General features: G+C 34.2%; 1 protein-coding gene across 2 annotated transcripts in view; it reads right to left on the bottom strand.

Annotated features, from left to right (window-relative positions):
- Positions 1 to 414: 414 nt before the first annotated feature.
- The window catches only part of TRUB1 (TruB pseudouridine synthase family member 1), a 61,910-nt gene continuing 38,086 nt past the window's right edge, over positions 415 to 24,238 (bottom strand). For both annotated transcript variants that reach the window (XM_037805182.1, XM_037805181.1), the window contains 4 exons: positions 7,411 to 7,483; positions 5,880 to 6,019; positions 3,814 to 3,870; positions 415 to 3,059 (listed from right to left, as the gene is read on the bottom strand). In XM_037805182.1, coding sequence (XP_037661110.1) covers positions 2,800 to 3,059; positions 3,814 to 3,870; positions 5,880 to 6,019; positions 7,411 to 7,483 — 530 coding nt within the window. In that variant the 3' untranslated portion in view covers positions 415 to 2,799. The remainder of the gene's footprint in view (positions 3,060 to 3,813; positions 3,871 to 5,879; positions 6,020 to 7,410; positions 7,484 to 24,238) is intronic.

Here is a 24,238-nt window from a genome sequence, read left to right on the forward strand (position 1 = left end):
GTTAAAATAAGTGATTTGTGATATTCCAGGTTGAAAGAGTTTCAGGACTTACTAATATATCTTTTTCTTACAAATAAAACCACTTTATGATGTCATGAAGCTCTATGTCTAGAAATATATAAAGCACAGAGATTTTCTTTAATATTTTGATTAAAATAAAAAAAAAAAAAAAAGCTGGTACTTAACTACCAGACTCCCAGGGAAAAAATTAATTAGATTTGTGGGTTAGTTTTTAACTTTTGAGAGCATCTCGATTACTTTCAGCTGTTCAAAAGAATTAAGAATAAAATATTTAAGTTTCAATAAACTTTATTCATAGTCATGAATCTGACAACTGCAAAAACGGGCGAGTTATCAAAATTAGTTGGTGAATTTAGTTAGCAAAAATAAAAAAAAAGTATCTACTGTATAAAGAACTTATTCATATGTGTAATGAAACCAGGACGTTTATTTATATAAGTGAACAAATCATACAGACAAGTCACATAAAAGCAAATAGTAATAGCAAACTGAAGCATGGAAAAATGTTCATCCTTGCTAGAAATCAAAGAAAAACAAACTAAAGCAACTTTGAACTATCTCTTAAACTTAATAAATTAACAACAGCTAAGTATAAACCCCCACTCAACACTGTAAAATTTTAGTAAAACTGATATACTCAAATGGTAACACTGTAAAATGTTGCAACTCTTTGGGAAAGCAATAAAGCGAACATATTAACCCTAAAATTGCTTGTATTATCCACTTAATAATCCCACTCCCATGTATTTATCCCAATAAAATTGAAAACAATGTATTTTGCAATAGAGAAATGGTTTAAATAAATTATAATAGATAAGTATGATATAATATGATTAAAATAATCATCGAAAGTATAAAGAGTTAGATAGTAGCAAATGAGAAAAATTAATCAATTAAAAATTATAGGTGCCTTAAGAGTGCAATTATGTAGAACAAAAGGAGAAAATAATATAAAAATTAGATTTCTGAAGTAACTGTTCACAAAATTTTCTTCACTGTTTTCAATATAAAAGAAAAAGACTGGTTGTCATTTTAAAAGTCACTTGTCTTTCCAAATTATATCTACTCACCTCCATTAGTAAATTACACACGTCAATTTTTAAGTTGATAGAGCAGAAATGCCTCAGCTGTTTCCTAAACATAAATATTCCTATTTTTGGACCTTAACTGGCAATGCATGAAGACATACTGTAACCTTCCCCCATTCCAGTAACAGAGGCAGCCACAAACTGCAGTATACTAGATAAGAATAAGCAAAACCGAAAGCTTTCAACTTACAACTTTGTGTGTTCTGTATTTTATGTCAATATGCCAAAATATCAAAGCCCTTTTCTTATAATTTTCTGGATCATACTAAGAATTAGTTTTACTATTTTCAGTTAAAATACATTGCTCATATGCTGAAAATACTCTACTAGAAGCATGTAACTTTTTATTTTGAGTCTACATTAGATTAAGCACAAATAAAACCACTTTAGTTCACATATTTAAAGTTTTTGAGTTAGAGGTAGCAAGCAGGCAATCATTTTTAACATAAAGTCAATCTATAAAAACCAAAAACTCCTATTTTATAAAATTTTTAATGACTTTTTTGAAGTAATGCTTGAACAAATAAAGAGAATTTTAACTTTTCTACAGACTGCATACTATATTACTCTCCCATAACAAAATTATGAAGCACTATTAATTATGAAATTTGCTATTTTGTAAAGTGACTGTTTTCAAGATGATAAAGAGGAATAGAGAATTTCCAGTAGGCTATCTGAATGAAAACATTTGACAATATCTGTTATTAAATGTTTAGAGTGGAAGAGATTAACCAGAAATGCAAGACAGCTATCTCAAAGTCTATAAATCCTCTGAAAGAGCAAACAACTAAAAAAACTGATATTTGGGGGATCAATGCCCTATGAAGAGATACAAATAAATGCCAAAGAATGGAGAAAAGAAAATTTTAATTGAAGACATTCATTAGTTTAAATAAGAGATACATTATTTAGTAACCTGGTACAAACTGGTCAACTGTATTGATGAAATGATCAGGAAAAAATCTCATAACTGCCAAAATATAAGCCATAGGAACTGTCCTCTGCTCTAATGGTAGAGTAGAAGTGAATTTAATTAGACACTTGTCTTCTATTTACATCCTGTTAGTGGTAGTAGCAATAACTTGGTTAATTTACAAACATTTATTAGAAAAGTTTATTTGTTTCCAAGATCTAAACAAACACAGCATTACTAGATGAATACAATCTTTTCAAAGAAATGGTCTGAATAATAATGAAATCTCAAAAAACATAAGAAAGCTAAACAATGGTCATTTCAAACATAGTTAAAAACAGAATTTCAATACAATGCAGAGCCACCAGGCAGCCAGAATAAAGTCACAGCACTAAATTATGTTTACTTTTGTGAAACCAAAGAAACATGTAGTTCCCTATTTCTTTTTTCTTTGATTAGAATATTTGTTCAACATTTTCAGGGAAAAAATAACTTTGAAGGGAGATAAAATTCAGAAAGTTAATTTTCCTGAATCCAATCTACCAACATGAAAACAGGCTAAAAGAACATTCCATAATACAGCAAAGAACTGAACTGCAAAGCCATTTATAATGTACAGCAGATGAAGTGTACACTATACAAACTGTAAATGAGGGACACTTTTCTTCATGCAAAAAAAAAAGTTAGAAATAATTGTTTTTCTCTTGCATGTAGCTTGTTATTCTGCACACAGGATTCAAATGTCAACCAGGAAATGATGACAATCTCAGGCCAATCTTAAAATGTCTTAATTACATCATCTTCTCCCTTTGTCTCATTTAATGTTATATATTCACAGCTCAGAACCTGTTCTTTAGACTCCTCAGCTTTTGATTTTTTAAGTGCAAACTCTGCTGGGAGAAGAGATGAGTAATGCTGGAGAGACTGTGCAATGTCATCAATTGTCCATTTGTCTTCAGGAAGGGCATGTTCTTCTAGTGTAAATGGTCCCTGTTTGGTTCGGGTCAGCTCCAGTACATTGGCACAGGAAGAGAGTTCTACCTCAACAAAAGGTGAAAAAAAATCCACAAGATAAATGATCCAGAATTTCACAGTCTATAATTTTCAAATGGCAGAACTTGATTTAAACCTCTCTAAACCACCTCAAGAGTATAGTTTTAGTAACAATCCAATTTAAAAACCAAGGGTCTTCAGATTAAGAAATGATTAAGTGGCAATATAATTTTTAATAACTCACCTTATAAATTGCTTTAAAATCTACAAAGAACTTGTGCATACATTGTTCTTATTTAACCCACGAAGCAAACCCATGAAGTAAATATTATCCTCACTTTACAGATGAGGCAATAGGACCTGTCCAGTGTCACAACTGCCAGTAAATGGCAGAGCCAGAATTGCAGCTTCCTTGCTGTTTGGCTTCCAGGTTTTTAAAAATTCGATACAAAATTTGATTTGAACCAATGAAAACTTTTAGAAGGAAGTATAAATATTTTGTTTTCCGCTCCCTGTTGAGTTAAAGTATTTTGTACTTGAAAAAAATCTTGGCCCTTATATTCATTACTGCTGGCTTCATTTTCTGTTCCTCTCTTTCTCATCTTCTCTCCCATTACAAGCATTTCACTGCAGCTGCTGATGCTGATAATTGCATGCCATAAACTTACAGTGCTTCTAAAGCTGAAGGCAGCTCAAGTTTACTTCCTAAGTAACATGGAAAACAGAAAATTCCCTCTTCCCATCAAAAAAGGAAGATTACTCTCTAAATGATAATTCATAATTCATTTTCATGCTTACCTTTGCCAATATCACTGACCAAGCTTCTGATATAAAAACCTCCTCCACACTCAACATCTGGAATGTTAACAGTGACATGGTAAATTGCCAACCTTCTATGAAATCCACTTTACATAGAAATGATGCCCCTAACAAATGTAAAAATGTTCTATGCAAACAACTGAGTGATAAAATATTTATGTGCTGAAACATAAATTATTCATCTGGTAGCATATGTGTCTGTGAGATTGAGAAGTCAGGGTGTGGAGAAAGCAAACAGCAGAAATTCATGAACATATTTTAAATTAACTGGCAAATCATACCACTTTAATACTTCAGCCTTGTTCATTTAATAGGTTTTAAATGGTTAGAAATCTCAGTTTTGCTATCATGAGCTGTAGATTTTAAAAATATTTTCAGATTTGTATGCTCAAAAAACACAACAATAAACAAAAAAACCTTTTCAATGTGACAAGAATTATGTTTGGGGTAATGCAATATACAGAGAGCTCAGCATATTTAAATATTCTCTTGGAAATACTTCTGAAGAAATCATAAAATAACCATTAAAATTACAAAATGTCCCCAAACTGAATGTATAGCTAAGCATCTCCTTAACACTTAGTATAACAAAGTTTATTTGTTTACAGCATGATTGGTCAATGAGGTGCATTTTTGAAGCATCATTTACTCTAGAACTAGAGAAAATCACTATTCTGGTTATTTTTATTCATCAACAAGATCTTTTGAAAAAAGCCACCACATTTTCACAAAAAAGGACTACACTCCAGCTGTTTCTAATTTAAGCACATAAAACCATTGGGAGAATTAAAACTCACCACTTGGAGAATCTAATTCTTTTTTTTTTTTCTTTTTCTTTCTTTCAGCTCAAGGCTGGCCGGCACTGCTTAGATCAAAACTGAGCACTAGGATCAAATGTAGGTGTGCTAGTATTTTTGCATTATAGTTGATAACTGGTGAAAAGACAACTCTTGGCCTATTTCAATCTTCAATCAACAAAATAAAGTATTTATGACTTAAATGCAGTTGGAAAAATTAGTGTTTTTCTTACTTTCAAAGATAATATCTATCTGCTACATTTCCATGGAATGAGGAAAACATTTTTAAGTGTGTTTTTTTTTTCATTATCTGTCAAATATTTTAGAATCAGGAAACTTAACAAAAGGAGTGACCTTTTTTTAACTGTACAAAACTACATTCTACAGGAACTTAATACACATTAAATTATGTTCAGGGAAAAAAGTAACCAAGTTTAGGGGAACAAGTTTGGGAAATTATTTCTACAGAGAACCCTAATTGGTATGCACTATGAAATTAAGGGTAGGGTCAGTTTAAGAGAGCCTAAGGATTAAGAAGAACTACAGCTTTTGTTTCTTCACAGCTCATGCATGTTCAGGGCTTCAGCAACTTCTACAGCTAAGATCGTAAAATTTCCAAATGAGGAAAAAAAAACTTTTTGGTTTTTACATTTATTTCTAATATGGATTATCTAATCCATATGTATCTAATTCAAATTGATAAGCCAAATTAAAATTCAACCATGTGTCCAAGAATACATTTCTACCTTACTTATTTTTCCATATTGCCAGGATCTTTAACAGAAGTAGGGGACTAAGAAAGGAAAAAAACACTCCGCTTCATGTCCAAAAACTCAAAATGCCATGTTTTAAAGGAGACAAAATAATGCCAATTCTTAAACAGAACATAAAATCTCTGGTACTAGCCAAGATAGGGAAAAACTGTCCATAAGATTATAAAGTACAAAATTGTGAAACTATATACTCCTTATTTACTCTTCTCCCTAGAGATCTAAGAAATGGTACTTCCGAGGTAATGTAATACAGTATATGAAAAATTCAACCTATTTAGAAAGGCTTTTCTGAACCTACATATACCTATAGGTGTCTCATAAATGTGTTATCAGAAAGGTATTAGCCAATTCTAACCTTCCTTAAATTCAAAATTTTAAAAATTGTCAACATTATAGGCAGATTTTTTAATTACACAAAAGTAGTCAAATATGAAATAACGGTATATGTAAATACAAATGATATCAAACATCTTACCTAATGTGAAAAATGGTGGCTGGAATTTTTGAAGGGAGAGACTGTATACAGTAACTGGTCTGGCAGGTTTTGCTTCTACTACTTCACCTCTCTTCATCAAAGTTGAAAGTCTCTGTCCATCTTTTTTTAATGCAGAATAGCTTGTAAGAGAAGAGAGGGGGAAAAGGGACAGGAGAGAAGATAGATGAATGGATGGAAAGAGAAAGGGAAGGAGAGAGGGAGGGAAGGAAGGAAGAATGGAGGGAGGGGCATAGCATTGAGAGAGAATGAGAGAATAATTCTAGATTACAGCAAAGAAAGAAAGGATGACTAACAGCCCTCAAACGGAAAATCCTTCTTAAACATAGACTAATTTTTTTCTTTGATTCTACTTCACAAAATGGTGCCCAAAAATCTTTAGGTTAATATATCTCATTCTGGTACTCAATCTTTAGGTTAATGTATCTCATTCTGTTATTCAATGAGGGATGTTGTCAATTTTAATCTTTAACTATCTTCCTGGAGAAGGTCTTCTCTTTACTACTACTCATTCTGGGTTAAGGGTACAAGGAACTCAGTAGCTTCTGGTCACAGTGATCTAGGCTATATTTCCTTAAAATGATTTCTATTACAATAATATTCATTTTCATATAAAAGTTACCAAAATGTCTCTACAAAACAAATAAGCAAATGATCTACTGAACAGATCATAGCTTTGGATGTTAAAATGTTTTTAGATGACCAAATCCTTGGCACAATCATGGAGAAGAAAATTCCAAAACAGTTCTTAATAAATACGAGAGCATTTTAACAATAATGATCCAAAATAACATTTATGCAGAGCCTGCAAAAATTTTAAACCTTTACATTTGAGGCAAAATCATGAAGAAACTTTTCCCTATAGATGTTTAAGCATTCTTGAAGAAACCAAGGCTTTTAAAAATACAAAATAAATACTAAATTCAAAAAGAAATGATAGTATCTTATCCTGACACATCCTATACCCATTTAACCATGAAAAAACAAAAACAAAATATGGTTAAGTGGTAAAGCAGTATACTTTTAATAAATTATAACTCTCATCTGTTTTGTTTATTACAAAGAATAGAGAAGCAAAAGATGATTCTGGGTCAAAAGGAATGGGCCCAACACCTTATAGCCATGCACATCAGGACTCTGAAACATAATTAAATCCAGAATGGACTGGTGCTTTCACAGCAACTGAGCAAAAGTGACATCCCTGGGCTTCAGAACATGTCCTGATGTCTGCAGATGGACTTAAAAAAAAAAAACAATAAACACTGGAATAGCACAAGCGTTGGACTGTGGCAACATCCAGGGACAGAAGAGACCACATAACACAACTTCTTCAAGAATGTCAGAAGCTCCACGTCCTTTCTAAATGAGGGACATTTATTTGACCATTTGCTATGCCAGATTTAAAGCCTACCTCACTGTACGATAAAAAGAGGCCCATTTATTTTAATTAAAGTGATATCAACCACTTGAAAAGAAAATTAAACAATTATTCAAATTTGATAACTGAACTTACAGGGGTGGTACTTGCATTATATTCCCAGTAAATTTCTGTAGAATGCTCTCAATATCTTCTTGTGTTATTTCATCTGCCAAAAATGAAGGAAAAAAGGTAACACTAAAACAGCTACAGGAGCACATGTGCTATTTTCACTGCACCAATAGCTCTGAAAATTCATTTAAAAAAATTTCCAACAAAATATATACTACAATGTATGTTTTACAAGAAAAGTCTACCCTGTTGAGAGGAATAAAATATACACTGATGAGATAAAGGGGGAGAAAAGTATTACATGATTATTAAGACAAAATTACCTTTGCTTCAATTTTTCTTCCAATAAAAATAAACCCATCATCTTATACGCATTTAGTTGGTTCTTAGTAAGACCTTTCGAATATCTCAGAAAAATGTAACATTAGTTCTTTTTTTTTTTGTATTTTATGTTTTTTTTTCTTTTTCATTTTTATTGAGATTGTTCAGATACATACAATTATCCAAAGATCCAAAGTGTACAATCACTTGCCCCTGGGTACCCTCATACAGCTGTGCATCCATCACACTTAATTTTTGTTCAATTTTTAGAAACTTTTCATTACTCCAGACAAGAAATAAAATGAAAGATGAAAAAAGAAAAAAAGAAAAGGAAACTCTAAACCTCCCCTATCCCTAACCAACCCCCCTCAATTGTTGACTCCTAGTATTGATATAGTACGCTTGTTACTGTAACATTAGTTCTTGAACCATTCCTGCAGTCATCAATAATGACGTGAACAGAAAGGAAGAAGAAAAGTAATACCCCTAAGTTCTTTTCTAAGTTTTTCTGGGCATCAAATACTGTAAATAACTTAATATTAATATAACACTGAAGATTATCAAGTATTATCTACATTTTAATTTTTATCTGAAATTAAAATTATAGAACTGTACTCTGAAATTTCAAAATTACTCTTCATTATACCATACACTCACCTTAAATGTTGTCTCCAAGTAAAGTTGTATTTATCTTGCTCTACCCGCACCAAACTTCCCTTCTCTTGGAATTTCTGTTCTTTTAAATGAACACTTTCAGTAAGGAATCTAACTTTTGCCTCAAAAATGGCCCAGTGCCAGCTATAAATGTCAGCATTACCCCATACAGCAAATGTTAAAGAAGCTGAAAAAGATCAGACTTCAATTAGAGATATGAATGAAACGAACTTGGTTAGGACCAAGGTAAATCAGACTAAAGTGTAAAGGATGATATTGATGGTGTTTTAAGACTTCAACTTCTGTGTGAGATCAAAGGAAGAGATGTTTATTCGGTGCAAAATCTGTATTTTCTGTAGCACACCATAGAGTATAACTTGTATGGTCAGTTTATTCAAACACCGTAATTACATGGAACATTGAATAGGGAGTGAGATCTGGTTGGTTCGTACAGGTTAGTCTGAAGTCCTGATATATCCCAGAGTAATTTGGGTAGAAAATAAAAATTTATTTGCAAAATCCCCTTGACGGACTGGGGGAAAATGTGGAAATATTAAACTTCCCCACCTGGCAAATTACTAATATTCTCACAAGCATTGGGGTCTACCAATTTAGAAGGCCGAGCCCTTGATCTTGGGGCTTGCCCTTATGAAGTCTGCTACTGCAAAGGAGAAGCTAAGCCTACTTAAATTGTGCCTAAGAGACACCACCAGAGAATCTCTTTTGTTGCTCAGATGTGGCCTCTCTAAGCCAGCTCTGCAGGTAAACTCACTGCCCTCCCTCCTACATGGGACGTGACTCCCAGGGGTGTAGGTCTCCCTGGCAATGTGGGGCATGACTCCCAGGGATGAGCCTGGACCTGGCATCATAGGATTGAGAAAGCATTCTTGACCAAAAGGGGAAAGAAAAATGAAATAATGAAATAAAATAAAGTTTTGCGAAATAAAGCTCCAGTGGCTGAGAGATTTCAGATGGAGTCAAGCGGTCACACTGGTGGACATTCTTACGCACTATATAGATAACACTTTTTAGGTTTTAATATGACGGAATAGCTAGAAGTAAATACCTGAAACTACCAAACTCTAACCCAGTAGCCTTGACTCTTGAAGACGACTGTATAATAATGTAGCTTACAAGGGGTGACAGTGTGATTGTGAAAACCCTGTGGATCACACTCCCTTTATCCAGTGTATGGATGGATGAATAGAAAAATGGGGACAAAAACTAAATGAAAAATAGAGTGGGATGGGGGGGTGTGATCTGAGTGTTCTTTTTTTTATTTTTATTTTTTATTCTGATTCTGATTCTTTCTGGTGTAAGGAAAATGTTCAAAAATAGACTGGGGTGATAAATGCACAACTATAAGATGGTACTGTGAACAGCTGGTTGTATACCATGGATGACTGTATGGTATGTGAATATTTCTCAATAAAACTGAATTAAAAAATAAATAAAGTTTCAATGGCTGAGAGATTTCAAATGGAATTGAGAGGACATTCTGGAGGTTATTCTCATTCATTATATAGATATATATATATAGATATGCCTCTTTGGTTTTTAGTGTATTGGAATAGCTAGAAGGAAAAACCTAGAACTGTTGAACTGTAACTCAGTAGCCTTGATTCCTGAAGACAATTGTATAACCAAACAGCTTATATGGTATGACTACGTGACTGTGAAAACCTTGTAGGTCACACTTCCTTTAGCCAGTGTATGGACAGATGAGTAGAAAAATGAGGACAAAAAGTAAACGAATAATAGGGAGGGATGGGGGGAATGGGATGCTTCAGGTGTTTTTTTTTTTTTACTTTAATTTTTATCTTTTTTTTTGGAATTAATGAAAATGTTCAAAAATTAATTGTGGTGATGAATGCACAATTATACAATGGCACTGTGAACAACTGATTGTAAACTTTGGATGAGTGTATGGTATGTGAATGTATCTCAATAAAATCGTATTTTAAAGAAAAAGGGCCAGTGCACAAAAGAGAATATATATAAATAACAAGGATTTTAGCATGAGTACTGAGACTTTTTTTCAGAGTACAGTTCTAAAATTTTAAAAAGTGAAAATTATGACATACTAAACTTCAATTATTTGGGATTTTCATACATACTTACATATGAGTCCTTACACATATTTCATATTCAATAATAAATTAAATCACAGAAAGTCTCTATAACTTGTTTAGATCATAGACAATGGAAAGAAATGACAGTGCTTCTTTTTCATTCCATGGGATGTTTATTTAAACTGTTCTTATTCTGGTATGTTCATGTTACATCCAATTTTATGTAGACAATATTAAACAAGAACTAATAAACATCTTTGGAAGTACTGTTCTGACACCAGAATAAAAATTTAAAAGCTAAAATGGAATATTGTGCCCGGATTTGAATAGCATCACGGCAAGACAGGTTTAACCTTAATGTGACCTTGATCCTTACAAGCTAAATACAAACAAAAAACTAGACTAGACTCAAACAGATTGAGAAGAGCTATGGAACTCAAAAGAATTTCTCCTAACACCTAGCAGCTTCACTAAGGTAATTCTCACTTAGATGGCTATTCTATTCAAACTGTTTCTGAAACACATGTATCTCATGATACAGATGAGGACTTTTTCCATGAAAAATTTTTGCTCTACTATAACATTACAACATAATTACCGGTGGCGGTACCTTAGTTATGCAAACCTAAGACTTCCAAATCTAGACTGCCAATGCACTGTGCTGCATGATTGCCAAAAATGCCTTTGTTGATAAAGTTAAAATAGTTCATAACTTAGTCACACATTTTTGAAATTCTTTTTATTGTGGTTATATATATATATATATTTCATCATGGTAACATATGTATGCACACACACACACACACACAACATAAAATTTGCCATTTTAACCATTTTTAAATGTACGATTTGGTGGCATTAGTTACATTTACAATGTTGTGCTGCCATCACCACCTTCCATTGCCAAAACTTTTTCATCACCCTAACTCGAAACTCTGTACTACTAAGCAGTAACTCCCCATTCCCTGCCTCCCTCTCCTGCCTGGCCCCCGGTAATCTCAGATCTACTTTCTGTCTCTATGAATTTGCTTATTCTGGATATTCCATATAAGTGGAATTATACAATATTTGTCCTTTTGTGTCTCAGCCACACATTTTTAAAAAAAGACAAAACAGCTTTCTACTTCTGGTGGGCCTGTTCTTACTGACACTGCTGTAAAAGCATACTCCTTTGTCCTGCTTGGCTGCTCTGGTTTACTGATATTCCTACAAACAAGATGACAGGATGCTTTCTTCCTCCTCCTCCACCTATCTAAGCTCAGACCCCATTCCACTTCTGCCATGGGGTCTCCTTTTTCCAGCCTAACATCTCAGGCATTTATGATTTGTGCTACTCATTCTGCAACTAATCATACACCATTTCTGTTACCTACTATGTGCGTAAATATTATCTGACCAGTGAAATTCTAAGCTCTGGGAAGATGAAGACAATTTTTCTCCTTACATATCATACACAATTAAATGATACAACATTCCTGCTGAATTTAATTAGGAATAACAGAATCTCAAAGTTGACCAGACACTTAAAAGTCACCTAGGTCAATCATACATCTGCTGTATGAATCACCAGACAAAAATCCTACCAAATTATTTTATTATAAAAGCTAAGTTTGTGTTACCATCCACAAGTCCATTCGTAAGTATAAACCCAAGAGAAGTGAAAACATATGTCCACACAAAATCTTTTACACAAATGCTCACAGCATTATTCATAAGTCAAAAAGTAGAAACAACCCAAATGTCCACCAACAGATGAATGGATAAACAAAATGTGATGCATACACAGAATGAAATATTATTCACCATAAAAAGGAACGAAGTTCTGATACATGCTACAATATGGATAAAACCTGAAAGCATTACACTAAAAAAAGCCAGATTAAAAAGGTCACATATTTTATGATTGCATTTATATGAAATGAACAGAATAGGCAAGTCCACAGATGCAGAAAGTAGATTAGTGATTGCCATGGACTGGGGGAGGAGAGAATGAGGAACACAAGTGCTTAATGGTTATGAAGTTTCTTTTTGGGGTGATGAAAATATTCTGGAATTAGACAGTGATGACAGTTGTACAACACAAATCAATGGACTGAATACTTTTTAAATGGTTAATTTTATATTATATGAATTTTATCTCAAGTAAAAAAAAGATATTACTACTGGAAGATGAAAAGCTAAGTTTGTCATACATGAATATATACTGTAGTATGCTAGTTATATCTAAAGCATGATGTTAGCCAAATAATAAGCATTGTCCTTACAAGAGGTATAAGAATAAAGAATCTACCTCCAAAGAATTAAAAAGAAATAAAGAACAAAATCTCTAAAGCAATTATAGCCAATAACTAGGCATAAGAAGAACATTTAGTGAAAGAAGATGGCGATAGTATAAGTGTCATAAGACTTGGGTAAATATTCTTTGTTTAGTAAATTAATAAACCATCAATGTGACTGAGAGTATTCATTTCAAATTAATTTTTAAAGTCTGTCTCATGAAATTAATATACACAAGATTATTTTATGTCATTATTTGCTTAAAATTTGTGGCTCTTCCAGGGAAACTACAACATGGTAGTTGGTATTTACCTATCTATCTAATTAAAAACACTATTCAATAGCGATAGAGTAACTGGTACCACTCAAGCCCTGCCACCATAGCAACTATTAAACTGGTAAAATATATTAAACTGTTTTTAGACGTTAGGTAACAGGCAGCATAGAACTGTAATCCCTGAGAGAAGGAAAACAAATGAGGTGAGCCCTTGGAGGTACTTTCTGAACTTGGAGGTACAGGAGGATCCCAAACAAAGCACAGTGATCTTATTGAGTTTAGGAGAAAGAGAACAAAGTTTGAGAAGGAGTCACCACTGGATTTTGAGGGAATTACAAAAAGAAAGAACTTCAGAAATTTTCACAGTGGCTTGGGTCTCTGGCTAAATACTAAGTTGTACACATATACAGCAAACCTCCACAAAGTTAAGCAAAAACTACTATGCAGGCTCTTACAAGACTGGGAGATATTTGAATTTTGACCATCCAGAATGAAGATGCCTTGTTGAACACCTAGAGCATTCAACAGAAACCTCAGAATAGCCATGCCCTAGGAGTAGAGCTAATCTAGACCTGGAGAAAAGTCTGCTTTAGACCCACTCTAACCCAGAATCTATACAAAAGCAATGAGAAGCAATAAGTGAGTTTGGCAAGGTTATAAGACAAAAGATCAATTTACAATAGTCAATCGCATTTCAACAAACAATTGGAAATTAAAATTTTAAAAATATATAAATCACTTACAATGGCATAAAAATATGAAATATTTAGAGGTTAATCATGTAAAATTAGGAAAGATTTGTACATTGAAAACTACATATTATTGCTGAGAGAAATGAAAGACCCACATAAACGGAGCACTATACCTTGTCTGAGAGTTGGAAGACTCAATATTAAGATGTCATTTTAAATCCCAGGTTGGATTTTGCCTCCTATTTGACCCCTAGACCTTTCCATTTCCGCTTTCTTTCCATCCCATTTTAATCTCTTTTTTGAATTTAGTTGTTCATTCAGCAAACCTTCACTGACACATGCTATGAACCATCTATGTTTCTAGGTGCTGAGAATATAACACTGAGCAAGTATTCAAATGAGTTTTAGTTTTAAGATAAGGAATCTACACATTTTGTGAGTGTGTAAATTGAGCATCACAAAGCTCACTTATCCTAGCCATGCTCATTTATGACTAGTCCTTTATCCTAGTCATGCTCATTTTAAATTGTATTGACTTGTTCATAATAGCCTCAAAGCGGACACAACCTAAATGTCTGACAACTGATGACTATAGAATACAATGTAATATATCTATTGAATGCATATTGTTCAGCCATAAAAAGGAATGAAAAGCTGAGTCATGTTTGCCACCAGAAGGAAAGCCAGGGGTTAAAACATGGGAATGTATAACACAGTGAACATTGTGGTGGATGATGTTTGAGATAAACCCTATAAATATAAATAAATTATTTCATCAACCAGAACAAATGTATGAAACATTTAAAAAGTGTGAATGATGGGGCAGTATATGGGGGAAAATGTACCTATTGCAAACTACAGACTATGGTTAACAGTAATATTTTAATATTCTTTCATCAACAGTAACAAATGTACCACACCAATACTAGGCCTCAACAATAAGAAGGGATATGGGGTATGAGGTGTTTTGGATTTTATTTATTATGTTTATTTTTTTATTTTTTTTTGAAGTAATGAAAAATTCTAAAATTGTTCACAGTGATGATTGCATAAGTATATAATGATACTATGAGCCACTGACTGTATACTTTGGATGCAATATGGTATGTGAACATACCACAATAAAATTGAATTTAAAAAAAAGATGTCAATACTCTTCAAATTGATTTATAGATTCAATCCAATCTCAGTCAAAATCTCAGCAGGCTTGTGTGTGTGTATGTGTGTGTAGAAACTGATAAGTTAATTCTAAAATTCATAGGGAAATGCAGAAGACCTACAATAGCCAAAACAACTTTGGAAAAGAATTATAAGGTAGAGGGCTAATACTATCTGATTTCAAGACTTATTATAAAGCTGTAGTAATCAAGACAGTGTGGTATTTTTGTAAAAATAGACAAACAGATCAATGGAATAGAAATAGAGAGACCAGATATAAACATGCACAGATATAGACTGTATTTTTGACATAGGTGCAAAGGCAACTGGAGAAAAAACCAGACCTTTTAACAAACAGTACCAAAACAATTTTATATCCATAGGTAAAAAAAAAATAGACTCAGTCACACATCACACCATATACAATATACAAAAATTAACTAAAAATGGACCACAGAGGGAGAGATTACAAAGAGGCATGAGGAAACTTTTATCGGCAATGGATATGTTCACTATGTTGACTGCAGTGATGGCTTCATAGGTGAACACATATATCAAAACTTATCAAATTGTATACTTTAAATAAATATGTCTATTTTTGTATATGTCAATTATTCCTGAAGAAAGCTGTTTTAAAAATCTAAATGGGCTCCCTGGATTGGATCTCAGTAAGGTACTGAAGTTAATTTCCTGACTTGATAGTTGTGTTGCAGTTATGGAGTAGAGTGTTCTTGTTTATGGAAGATGCACATTGGAGCATCTGGGGGTTGTAGGATATCACTGTTGCAGTTTGCTCTTGGGTGGTTCAGGAAAACTTATCTGCTCTATCTTTGCAACTTTTCTGTAAGTTTGGTATTATTTCAAAATAAAAAGAAAGGTCATAAGGGATATTATGAACAACTTCATACCAATAAGTTTAAAAATCTAGATGAAATGGACAAATCCCTAGGGGGAAAATTACCTAGAATACACAAGAAATTAAACGATATATTAAGTTCAATAGCTAGTATAGAAATCCAATCCATAATTAAAAGCTTGCCTAACAAAGAAAACTCCAAAACCAGATGTCTTTACCAGTGGATTCTACCAAATATTAAAGAATAATTACAATCTGACATAAACTTTCCAGAGAAGAGTAAATAAAAGAGTATATTCCCTAACCCATTTTATGAAGTCAGCATAACCTTGATGTTAAAATCAATCAAAGACATTAAGAAAAAGGAAAAATACAGAGTAATCTCACACATGCAAAAATCCTAAACTAAACATTGGCAAACCAAATCTAGCAATTTATATAAAGGATAACATATCACAAGCAAGTTGGGTTTATTCCAAAAATATAAAGATCTTTTAACATTTGAATAAGGAGAAAAAAATCAATAGATGAAAAAAGGCATTTGACAAAATTCAATCTCCATTCATGTTAAAAAGAAAAAAAAACTCATCAAAATTAGAAATAGAGAAGAACTTACTTAATTTTATAGAGGGCTACCAAAAAACAAAACAAAACAAAATGCAACAAACCATAAGTTGGGAAGACTTGGTTTTCCAGATATCAAGACTTACAAGGCTATAACAATTAAGACAGGTTAATGTTAGTACAGGACAGACAAACATACCCATGTAACAAAATAGATTCTAAACAAACCCATGCACATAGAGTACTTGATTTGTGATAAAGGAAGCAATGCAGAGCAGTAGGGAAAAGTATTGGGTCAATTTAATATTCATATAGAAATAAAATGGTACATTACAAAATCCAGATGCAATACGAAAGGCAAAACAATGAAGCTTCTAGAAGATAATAAAGGTAGTATCTTCATGACTTTGGAGGAAAAGTTTTCTGAAACAGGACACCAAAATGGCAAAGCATAAAAAGGAAAAGACTTGAAGAATTGGACTAAATTAAATAAGAACCTCTATTTTCAAAGGATACAATTAAGAGAAGGAAAAGGCAAGTCACAGAGTAGAAGAGATCTGCAACATATATAACCAAAAATAGGGCACATATCCAGAGTATATAAAGAATTAACAAAAATCAATAAGAAAAAGGCAACTCAATAGGAAAAAAAAAAAGGACAAGAGACCGGAATAGACAATATACAAGGGAAGATGGCCAAGAGACCAAAAACATGTGAAAAAGTGCTGAATTACACTGTAATCAAATTAAAGCCACTCTTAAAATAACACTACATCCACCAGAACGGCCAAAATTAAAAACACTCTTAATATAATGTATTGCCAAGGACATGGAGCAAGTTGAACTCTTATACATTGCTGGCGGAAATGCAAAGTTATATAACATTTGGCAATTTCCAATAAAGTGAAAAATGCGTCTACCCTATGACCCAGCAATTCCACTACTCAAGACAAATGAGTGCATGTGCCTACCAAAAGACAGATACAAAATATACACAGCAGCTTTATTAATAAAGGCCCTAACTGTGAACAACCTAAATGTCTGCAGAAGAATGTATATATATTGTGGTATATTCATACAATGATATACTACACAGCAATAAAAAAAAAAGTCCAAAATACCAACACATGCAAAAACATGGATGGATCTCAAAAACAATGAAAGAAGACATAGGAGTGTGTATGGTATGCTACTATTAATACGAAGTTCAAGAACATGCAAAACTAATCTATGGTGATTAATCAGAATAGCTATGGCAGGCGGAGGGGAGTGAATAACTTGGAAAGCGCATGGGGAATTTTTTGGAGTGATAGAAATGTTCTATATATTTAATTCAATAAAAAGAAAAGAAAAAAAAGATAAAAAGAAAATCAATGAGGTGGAACCATATGCCCCTGAAAAGAATATTTTTAACCAATCAGAGCAGTATTATTTGTCCATCAATGGAAGACTAGAAGATAAATTATAGTATACTAAAATTTACTACAGTATGAATATGAACTACAGCAACATACAACATGGATAAGTCTCACAATCATATCAAGTGGAAGATTTCAGACACAAAAGGATTATTTTTTATAAACTGCTGCCTTTTATTAACTTTTATTCAAAGTGTATAAAGTTCAAAAGTAGGCAAAATGATATGATAGTTTTAGAAATATAACCATAGTGTTAAAGTAGTAGTCACCTTTGGAAAGGAGGAATGGGGTAGTGACTGGATGGGGTATGAGAGGGGCTTCTGGGAATCTTCTATTTCTTGACTAGGGCAGTAACTGCATGGATATTTGCTTTATGATAATTCATTGAGCTATAAATTTGTTCACTTTTCTTTATGTATGCAATACTTCAAAAATTTTTTTCATACAAACAAAAGACACCCTAAGAAGACTGATACCCAGCTACACATTGGCCCTGTTATTAAACTGTAATTGAGACATGACCCTTCAGCTTCCTCCAGGATCAACATCTGAAGTGTGGGCAGACAAACCACAGTCCAAGGGGAGCCCTTCCCATTTGATACAACACCAGCTATGTTATTTGAGAAGATCCTGGTAATACCCGATCTTGGAACAAGGGGTGGTGGTGTTTAGAACAGAGGATTAGCATGAGATACCATTGTTTCCTTTTATGTTTCTAGCCTCCTAATAAAAGAAAGTCACAGGGGGGCTGGAAAAATAATACTGCTACTGCAGGAGCTTATGCCTTCCCAGAAGTCTGGCCCACAACTAAGACAACATGAGAAACCACAGCCACAGCATCCTTGGCTCACTGGAAAACAGATGAGCGCAGTGAAGTTCTGAGTCCTCAGACACACCAGCAATGGCACCTGAGGCTCAATACCTGGATGTAGATGAGAAAAAAGTGGCAGAAGGTAGGAAGATGCTTTGCCTTTTGTGTGACTCACCTGCAGCCATCTTTGAGAATGCCTCTATGCCTTATCTACTCATACACTAAATGTTTTTTCTGTGCATCACGTATTGCTCTACACACTAAGAATATAGTGAGGACCAAGAGAGACATGGTCTCAGCCCTGCAGCATAGAGCTTAACATTTATAAACTGGGACAAACACTATTTAGGAATAACAGAGGGTGCTATGATAGAGATGAAAGGGAGGCACCCTGATAATTTGATTTGAACTTTGGAACGATTAAGCCAGAGGCTCATTTTCTTCTTCCTCTAAGTGAATTTTCAGCTATCTGAATAAATGGATAAAAATAGTATTAGTGTTCTAAGTAGTGACTACTCAGCAGCCACCATGGAGGCAAGAAGGCAGTGGCACGATATATTTAAAATTCTGAGTGAGAAAAATTTCCAACCAAGAATACTTTATCCAGCAAACTTCTCCTTCAAATTTGAGGGAGAGCTTAAATTTTTCACAGACAAACAAATGCTGAGAGAATTTGCTAACAAGAGACCTGCGCTACTGGAGATACTAAAGGGAGCCCTACAGACAGAGAAACAAAGACAGGACAGAGAGACTTGGAGAAAGGTTCAGTACTAAAGAGATTCGGTATGGGTACAATAAAGGATATTAATAGACAGAGGGGAAAAATATGACAAACATAAACCAAAGGATAAGATGGCTGATTCAAGAAATGCCTTCACGGTTATAACGTTGAATGTAAATGGATTAAACTCCCCAATTAAAAGATATAGATTCGCAGAATGGATCAAAAAAAATGAACCATCAATATGTTGCATACAAGAGACTCATCTTAGACACAGGGACACAAAGAAACTGAAAGTGAAAGGATGGAAAAAAATATTTCATGCAAGCTACAGCCAAAAGAAAGCAGGTGTAGCAATATTAATCTCAGATAAAATAGACTTTAAATGCAGGGATGTTTTGAGAGACAAAGAAGGCCACTACATACTAATAAAAAGGGGAATTCAACAAGAAGAAATAACAATCGTAAATGTCTATGCAACCAATCAAGGTGCCACAAAATACATGAGAGAAACACTGGCAAAACTAAAGGAAGCAATTGATGTTTCCACAATAATTGTGGGAGACTTCAACACATCACTCTCTCCTATAGATAGATCAACCAGACAGAAGACCAATAAGGAAACTGAAAACCTAAACAATCTGATAAATGAATTAGATTTAACAGACATATATAGGACATTACATCCCAAATCACCAGGATACACATACTTTTCTAGTGCTCACGGAACTTTCTCCAGAATAGATCATATGCTAGGACATAAAACAAGCCTCAATAAATTTAAGAAGATTGAAATTATTCAAAGCACATTCTCTGACCACAATGGAATACAATTAGAAGTCAATAACCATCAGAGACTTAGAAAATTCACAAATACCTGGAGGTTAAACAACACACTCCTAAACAATCAGTGGGTTAAAGAAGAAATAGCAAGAGAAATTGCTAAATATATAGAGATGAATGAAAATGAGAACACAACATACCAAAACCTATGGGATGCAGCAAAAGCAGTACTGAGGGGGAAATTTATAGCACTAAATGCATATATTAAAAAGGAAGAAAGAGCCAAAATCAAAGAACTAATGGATCAACTGAAGAAGCTAGAAAATGAACACCAAACCAATCCTAAACCAAGTAGAAGAAAAGAAATAACAAGGATTAAAGCAGAAATAAATGACATAGAGAACAAAAAAACAAGAGAGAGGATAAATATCACCAAAAGTTGGTTCTTTGAGAAGATCAACAAGATTGACAAGCCCCTAGCTAGACTGACAAAATCAAAAAGAGAGAAGACCCATATAAACAAAATAATGAATGAAAAAGGTGACATAACTGCAGATCCTGAAGAAATTAAAAAAATTATAAGAGGATACTATGAACAATTGTATGGCAACAAACTGGATAATGTAGAGGAAATGGACAATTTCCTGGAAACATATGAACAACCTAGACTGACCAGAGGAGAAATAGAAGACCTCAATCAACCCATTACAAGCAAAGAGATCCAATCAGTCATCAAAAATCTTCCCACAAACAAATGCCCAGGGCCAGATGGCTTCACAGGGGAATTCTACCAAACTTTCCAGAAAGAACTGACACCAATCTTACTCAAACTCTTTCAAAACATTGAAGAAAATGGAACACTACCTAACTCATTTTATGAAGCTAACATCAATCTAATACCAAAACCAGGCAAAGATGCTACAGAAAAGGAAAACCACCGGCCAATCTCCCTAATGAATATAGATGCAAAAATCCTCAACAAAATACTTGCAAATCAAATCCAAAGACACAGTAAAAAAATCATACACCATGACCAAGTGGGGTTCATTCCAGGCATGCAAGGATGGTTCAACATAAGAAAATCAATCAATGTATTACAACACATTAAAAATTCGAAAGGGAATAATCAAATGATCATCTCAATAGATGCTGAAAAAGTATTTGACAAAATCCAACATCCGTTTTTGATAAAAACACTTCAAAAGGTAGGAATTGAAGGAAACTTCCTCAACATGATAAAGAGCATATATGAAAAACCCACAGCCAGCATAGTACTCAATGGTGAGAGACTGAAAGCCTTCCCTTTAAGATCAGGAACAAGACAAGGATGCCCGCTGTCACCACTGTTATTCAACATTGTGCTGGAAGTGCTAGCCAGGGCAATCCGGCAAGACAAAGAAATAAAAGGCATCCAAATTGGAAAAGAAGAAGTAAAACTGTCATTGTTTGCAGATGATATGATCTTATATCTGGAAAACCCTGAGAAATCGACAATACAGCTACTAGAGCTAATAAACAAATTTAGCAAAGCAACGGGATACAAGATTAATGCACGTAAGTCAGTAATGTTTCTATATGCTAGAAATGAACAAACTGAAGAGACACTCAAGAAAAAGACACCATTTTCAATAGCAACTAAAAAAATCAAGTACCTAGGAATAAACTTAACCAAAGATGTAAAAGACCTATACAAAGAAAACTACATAACTCTACTGAAAGAAATAGAAGGGGACCTTAAAAGATGGAAAAATATTCCATGTTCATGGATAGGAACGCTAAATGTCATTAAGATGTCAATTCTACCCGAACTCATCTACAGATTCAATGCAATCCCAATCAAAATTCCAACAACCTACTTTACAGACTTGGAAAAGCTAGTTATCAAACTTATTTGGAAAGGGAAGATGCCTCGAATTGCTAAAGACACTCTAAAAAAGAAAAATGAAGTGGAACAACTTACACTCCCTGACTTTGAAGCTTATTATAAAGCCACAGTTGTCAATACAGCATGGTACTGGCACAAAGATAGACATATAGATCAATGGAATCGAATTGAGAATTCGGAGATAGACCCTCAGATCTATGGCCGACTGATCTTTGATAAGGCCCCCAAAGTCACTGAACTGAGTCATAATGGTCTTTTCAACAAATGGGGCTGGGAGAGTTGGATATCCATATCCAAAAGAATGAAAGAGGACCCCTACCTCACACCCTACACAAAAATTAACTCAAAATGGATCAAAGATCTCAATATAAAAGAAAGTACCATAAAACTCCTAGAAGATAACGTAGGAAAACATCTTCAAGACCTTGTATTAAGCGCCCACTTCATAGACTTTACACCCAAAGCACAAGCAACAAAAGAAAAAACAGATAAATGGGAACTCCTCAAGCTCAGAGGTTTCGGCACCTCAAAGGAATTTCTCAAAAAGGTAAAGAGGCAGCCAACTCAATGGGAAAAATTTTTGGAAACCATGTATCTGACAAAAGACTGATATCTTGCATATATAAAGAAATCCTACAACTCAATGACAATAGTACAGACAGCCCAATTATAAAATGGGCAAAAGATATGAAAAGACAGTTCTCAGAAGAGGAAATACAAATGACCAAGAAACACAAGAAAAAATGTTCAATTTCACTAGCTATTAGAGAGATGCAAATTAAGACCACAATGAGATACCATCTAACACCGATTAGAATGGCTGCCATTAAACAAACAGGAAACTACAAATGCTGGAGGGGATGTGGAGAAATTGAGACTCTTATTCATTGTTGGTGGGACTGTATAATGGTTCAGCCACTCTGGAAGTCAGTCTGGCAGTTCCTTAGAAAACTAGATATAGAGTTACCATTCGATCCAGCAATTACACTTCTCGGTATATACCCGGAAGATCTGAAAGCAGTGACACGAACAGATATCTGCACGCCAATGTTCATAGCAGCATTATTCACAATTGCCAAGAGATGGAAACAACCCAAATGTCCTTCAACAGACGAGTGGATAAATAAAATGTGGTATATACACAGGATGGAATACTACATGGCAGTAAGAAGGAACGATCTCGTGAAACATATGACAACATCGATGAACCTTGAAGACATAATGCTTAGCGAAATAAGCCAGGCACAAAAAGACAAATATTATATGCTACCACTAATGTGAACTTTGAAAAATGTAAAACAAATGGTTTATAATGTAGAATGTAGGGGAACTAGCAATAGAGAGCAATTAAGGAAGGGGGAACAATAATCCAAGAAGAACAGATAAGCTATTTAACATTCTGGGGATGCCCAGGAATGACTATGGTCTGTTAATTTCTGATGGATATAGTAGGAACAAGTTCACAGAAATATTGCTATATTAGGTAACTTTCTTGGGGTAAAGTAGGAACATGTTGGAAGTAAAGCAGTTATCTTAGGTTAGTTGTCTTTTTCTTACTCCCTTATTATGGTCTCTTTGAAATGTTCTTTTATTGTATGTTTTTTTTTTTTTAATTTTTTTTTTCCATACAGTTGATTTAAAAAAAAAAAAAAAAAAAGGAAAAAAAATATGTAGAGCCCCCTTGAGGAGCCTGTGGAGAATGCAGGGGTATTGGCCTACCCCACCTTGATGGTTGCTAACATGACCACAGACATAGGGGACTGGTGGTTTGATGGGTTGAGCCCTCTACCATAGGTTTTACCCTTGGGAGGACGGTTGCTGCAAAGGAGAGGCTAGGCCTCCCTATAATTGTGACTAAGAGCCTCCTCCCGAATGCCTCTTCGTTGCTCAGATGTGGCCCGCTCTCTCTAGCTAAGCCAACTTGAAAGGTGAAATCACTGCCCTCCCCACTACGTGGGATCAGACACTCAGGGGAGTGAATCTCCCTGGCAACGTGGAATATGACTCCCGGGGAGGAATGTAGACCTGGCGTCGTTGGTCAGAGCCATCTTCTTGACCAAAAGGAGGATGTGAAAGGAAATGAAGTAAGCTTCAGTGGCAGAGAGATTCCAAAAGGAGCCGAGAGGTCACTCTGGTGGGCACTCTTACACACAATTTAGACAACCCTTTTTAGGTTCTAAGCTGGTGGTGGATACCTGAAACTATCAAACTACAACCCAGAACCCATGAATCTCGAAGACAATTGTATAAAAATGTAGCTTATGAGGGGTGACAATGGGATTGGGAAAGCCATAAGGACCACACTCCACTTTGTCTAGTTTATGGATGGATGAGTAGAAAAATAGGGGAAGGAAACAAACAAA

This window comes from Choloepus didactylus, chromosome 15 (assembly GCF_015220235.1).
Source record: "Choloepus didactylus isolate mChoDid1 chromosome 15, mChoDid1.pri, whole genome shotgun sequence".
Taxonomy (NCBI): Eukaryota; Metazoa; Chordata; class Mammalia; order Pilosa; family Megalonychidae; genus Choloepus; species Choloepus didactylus.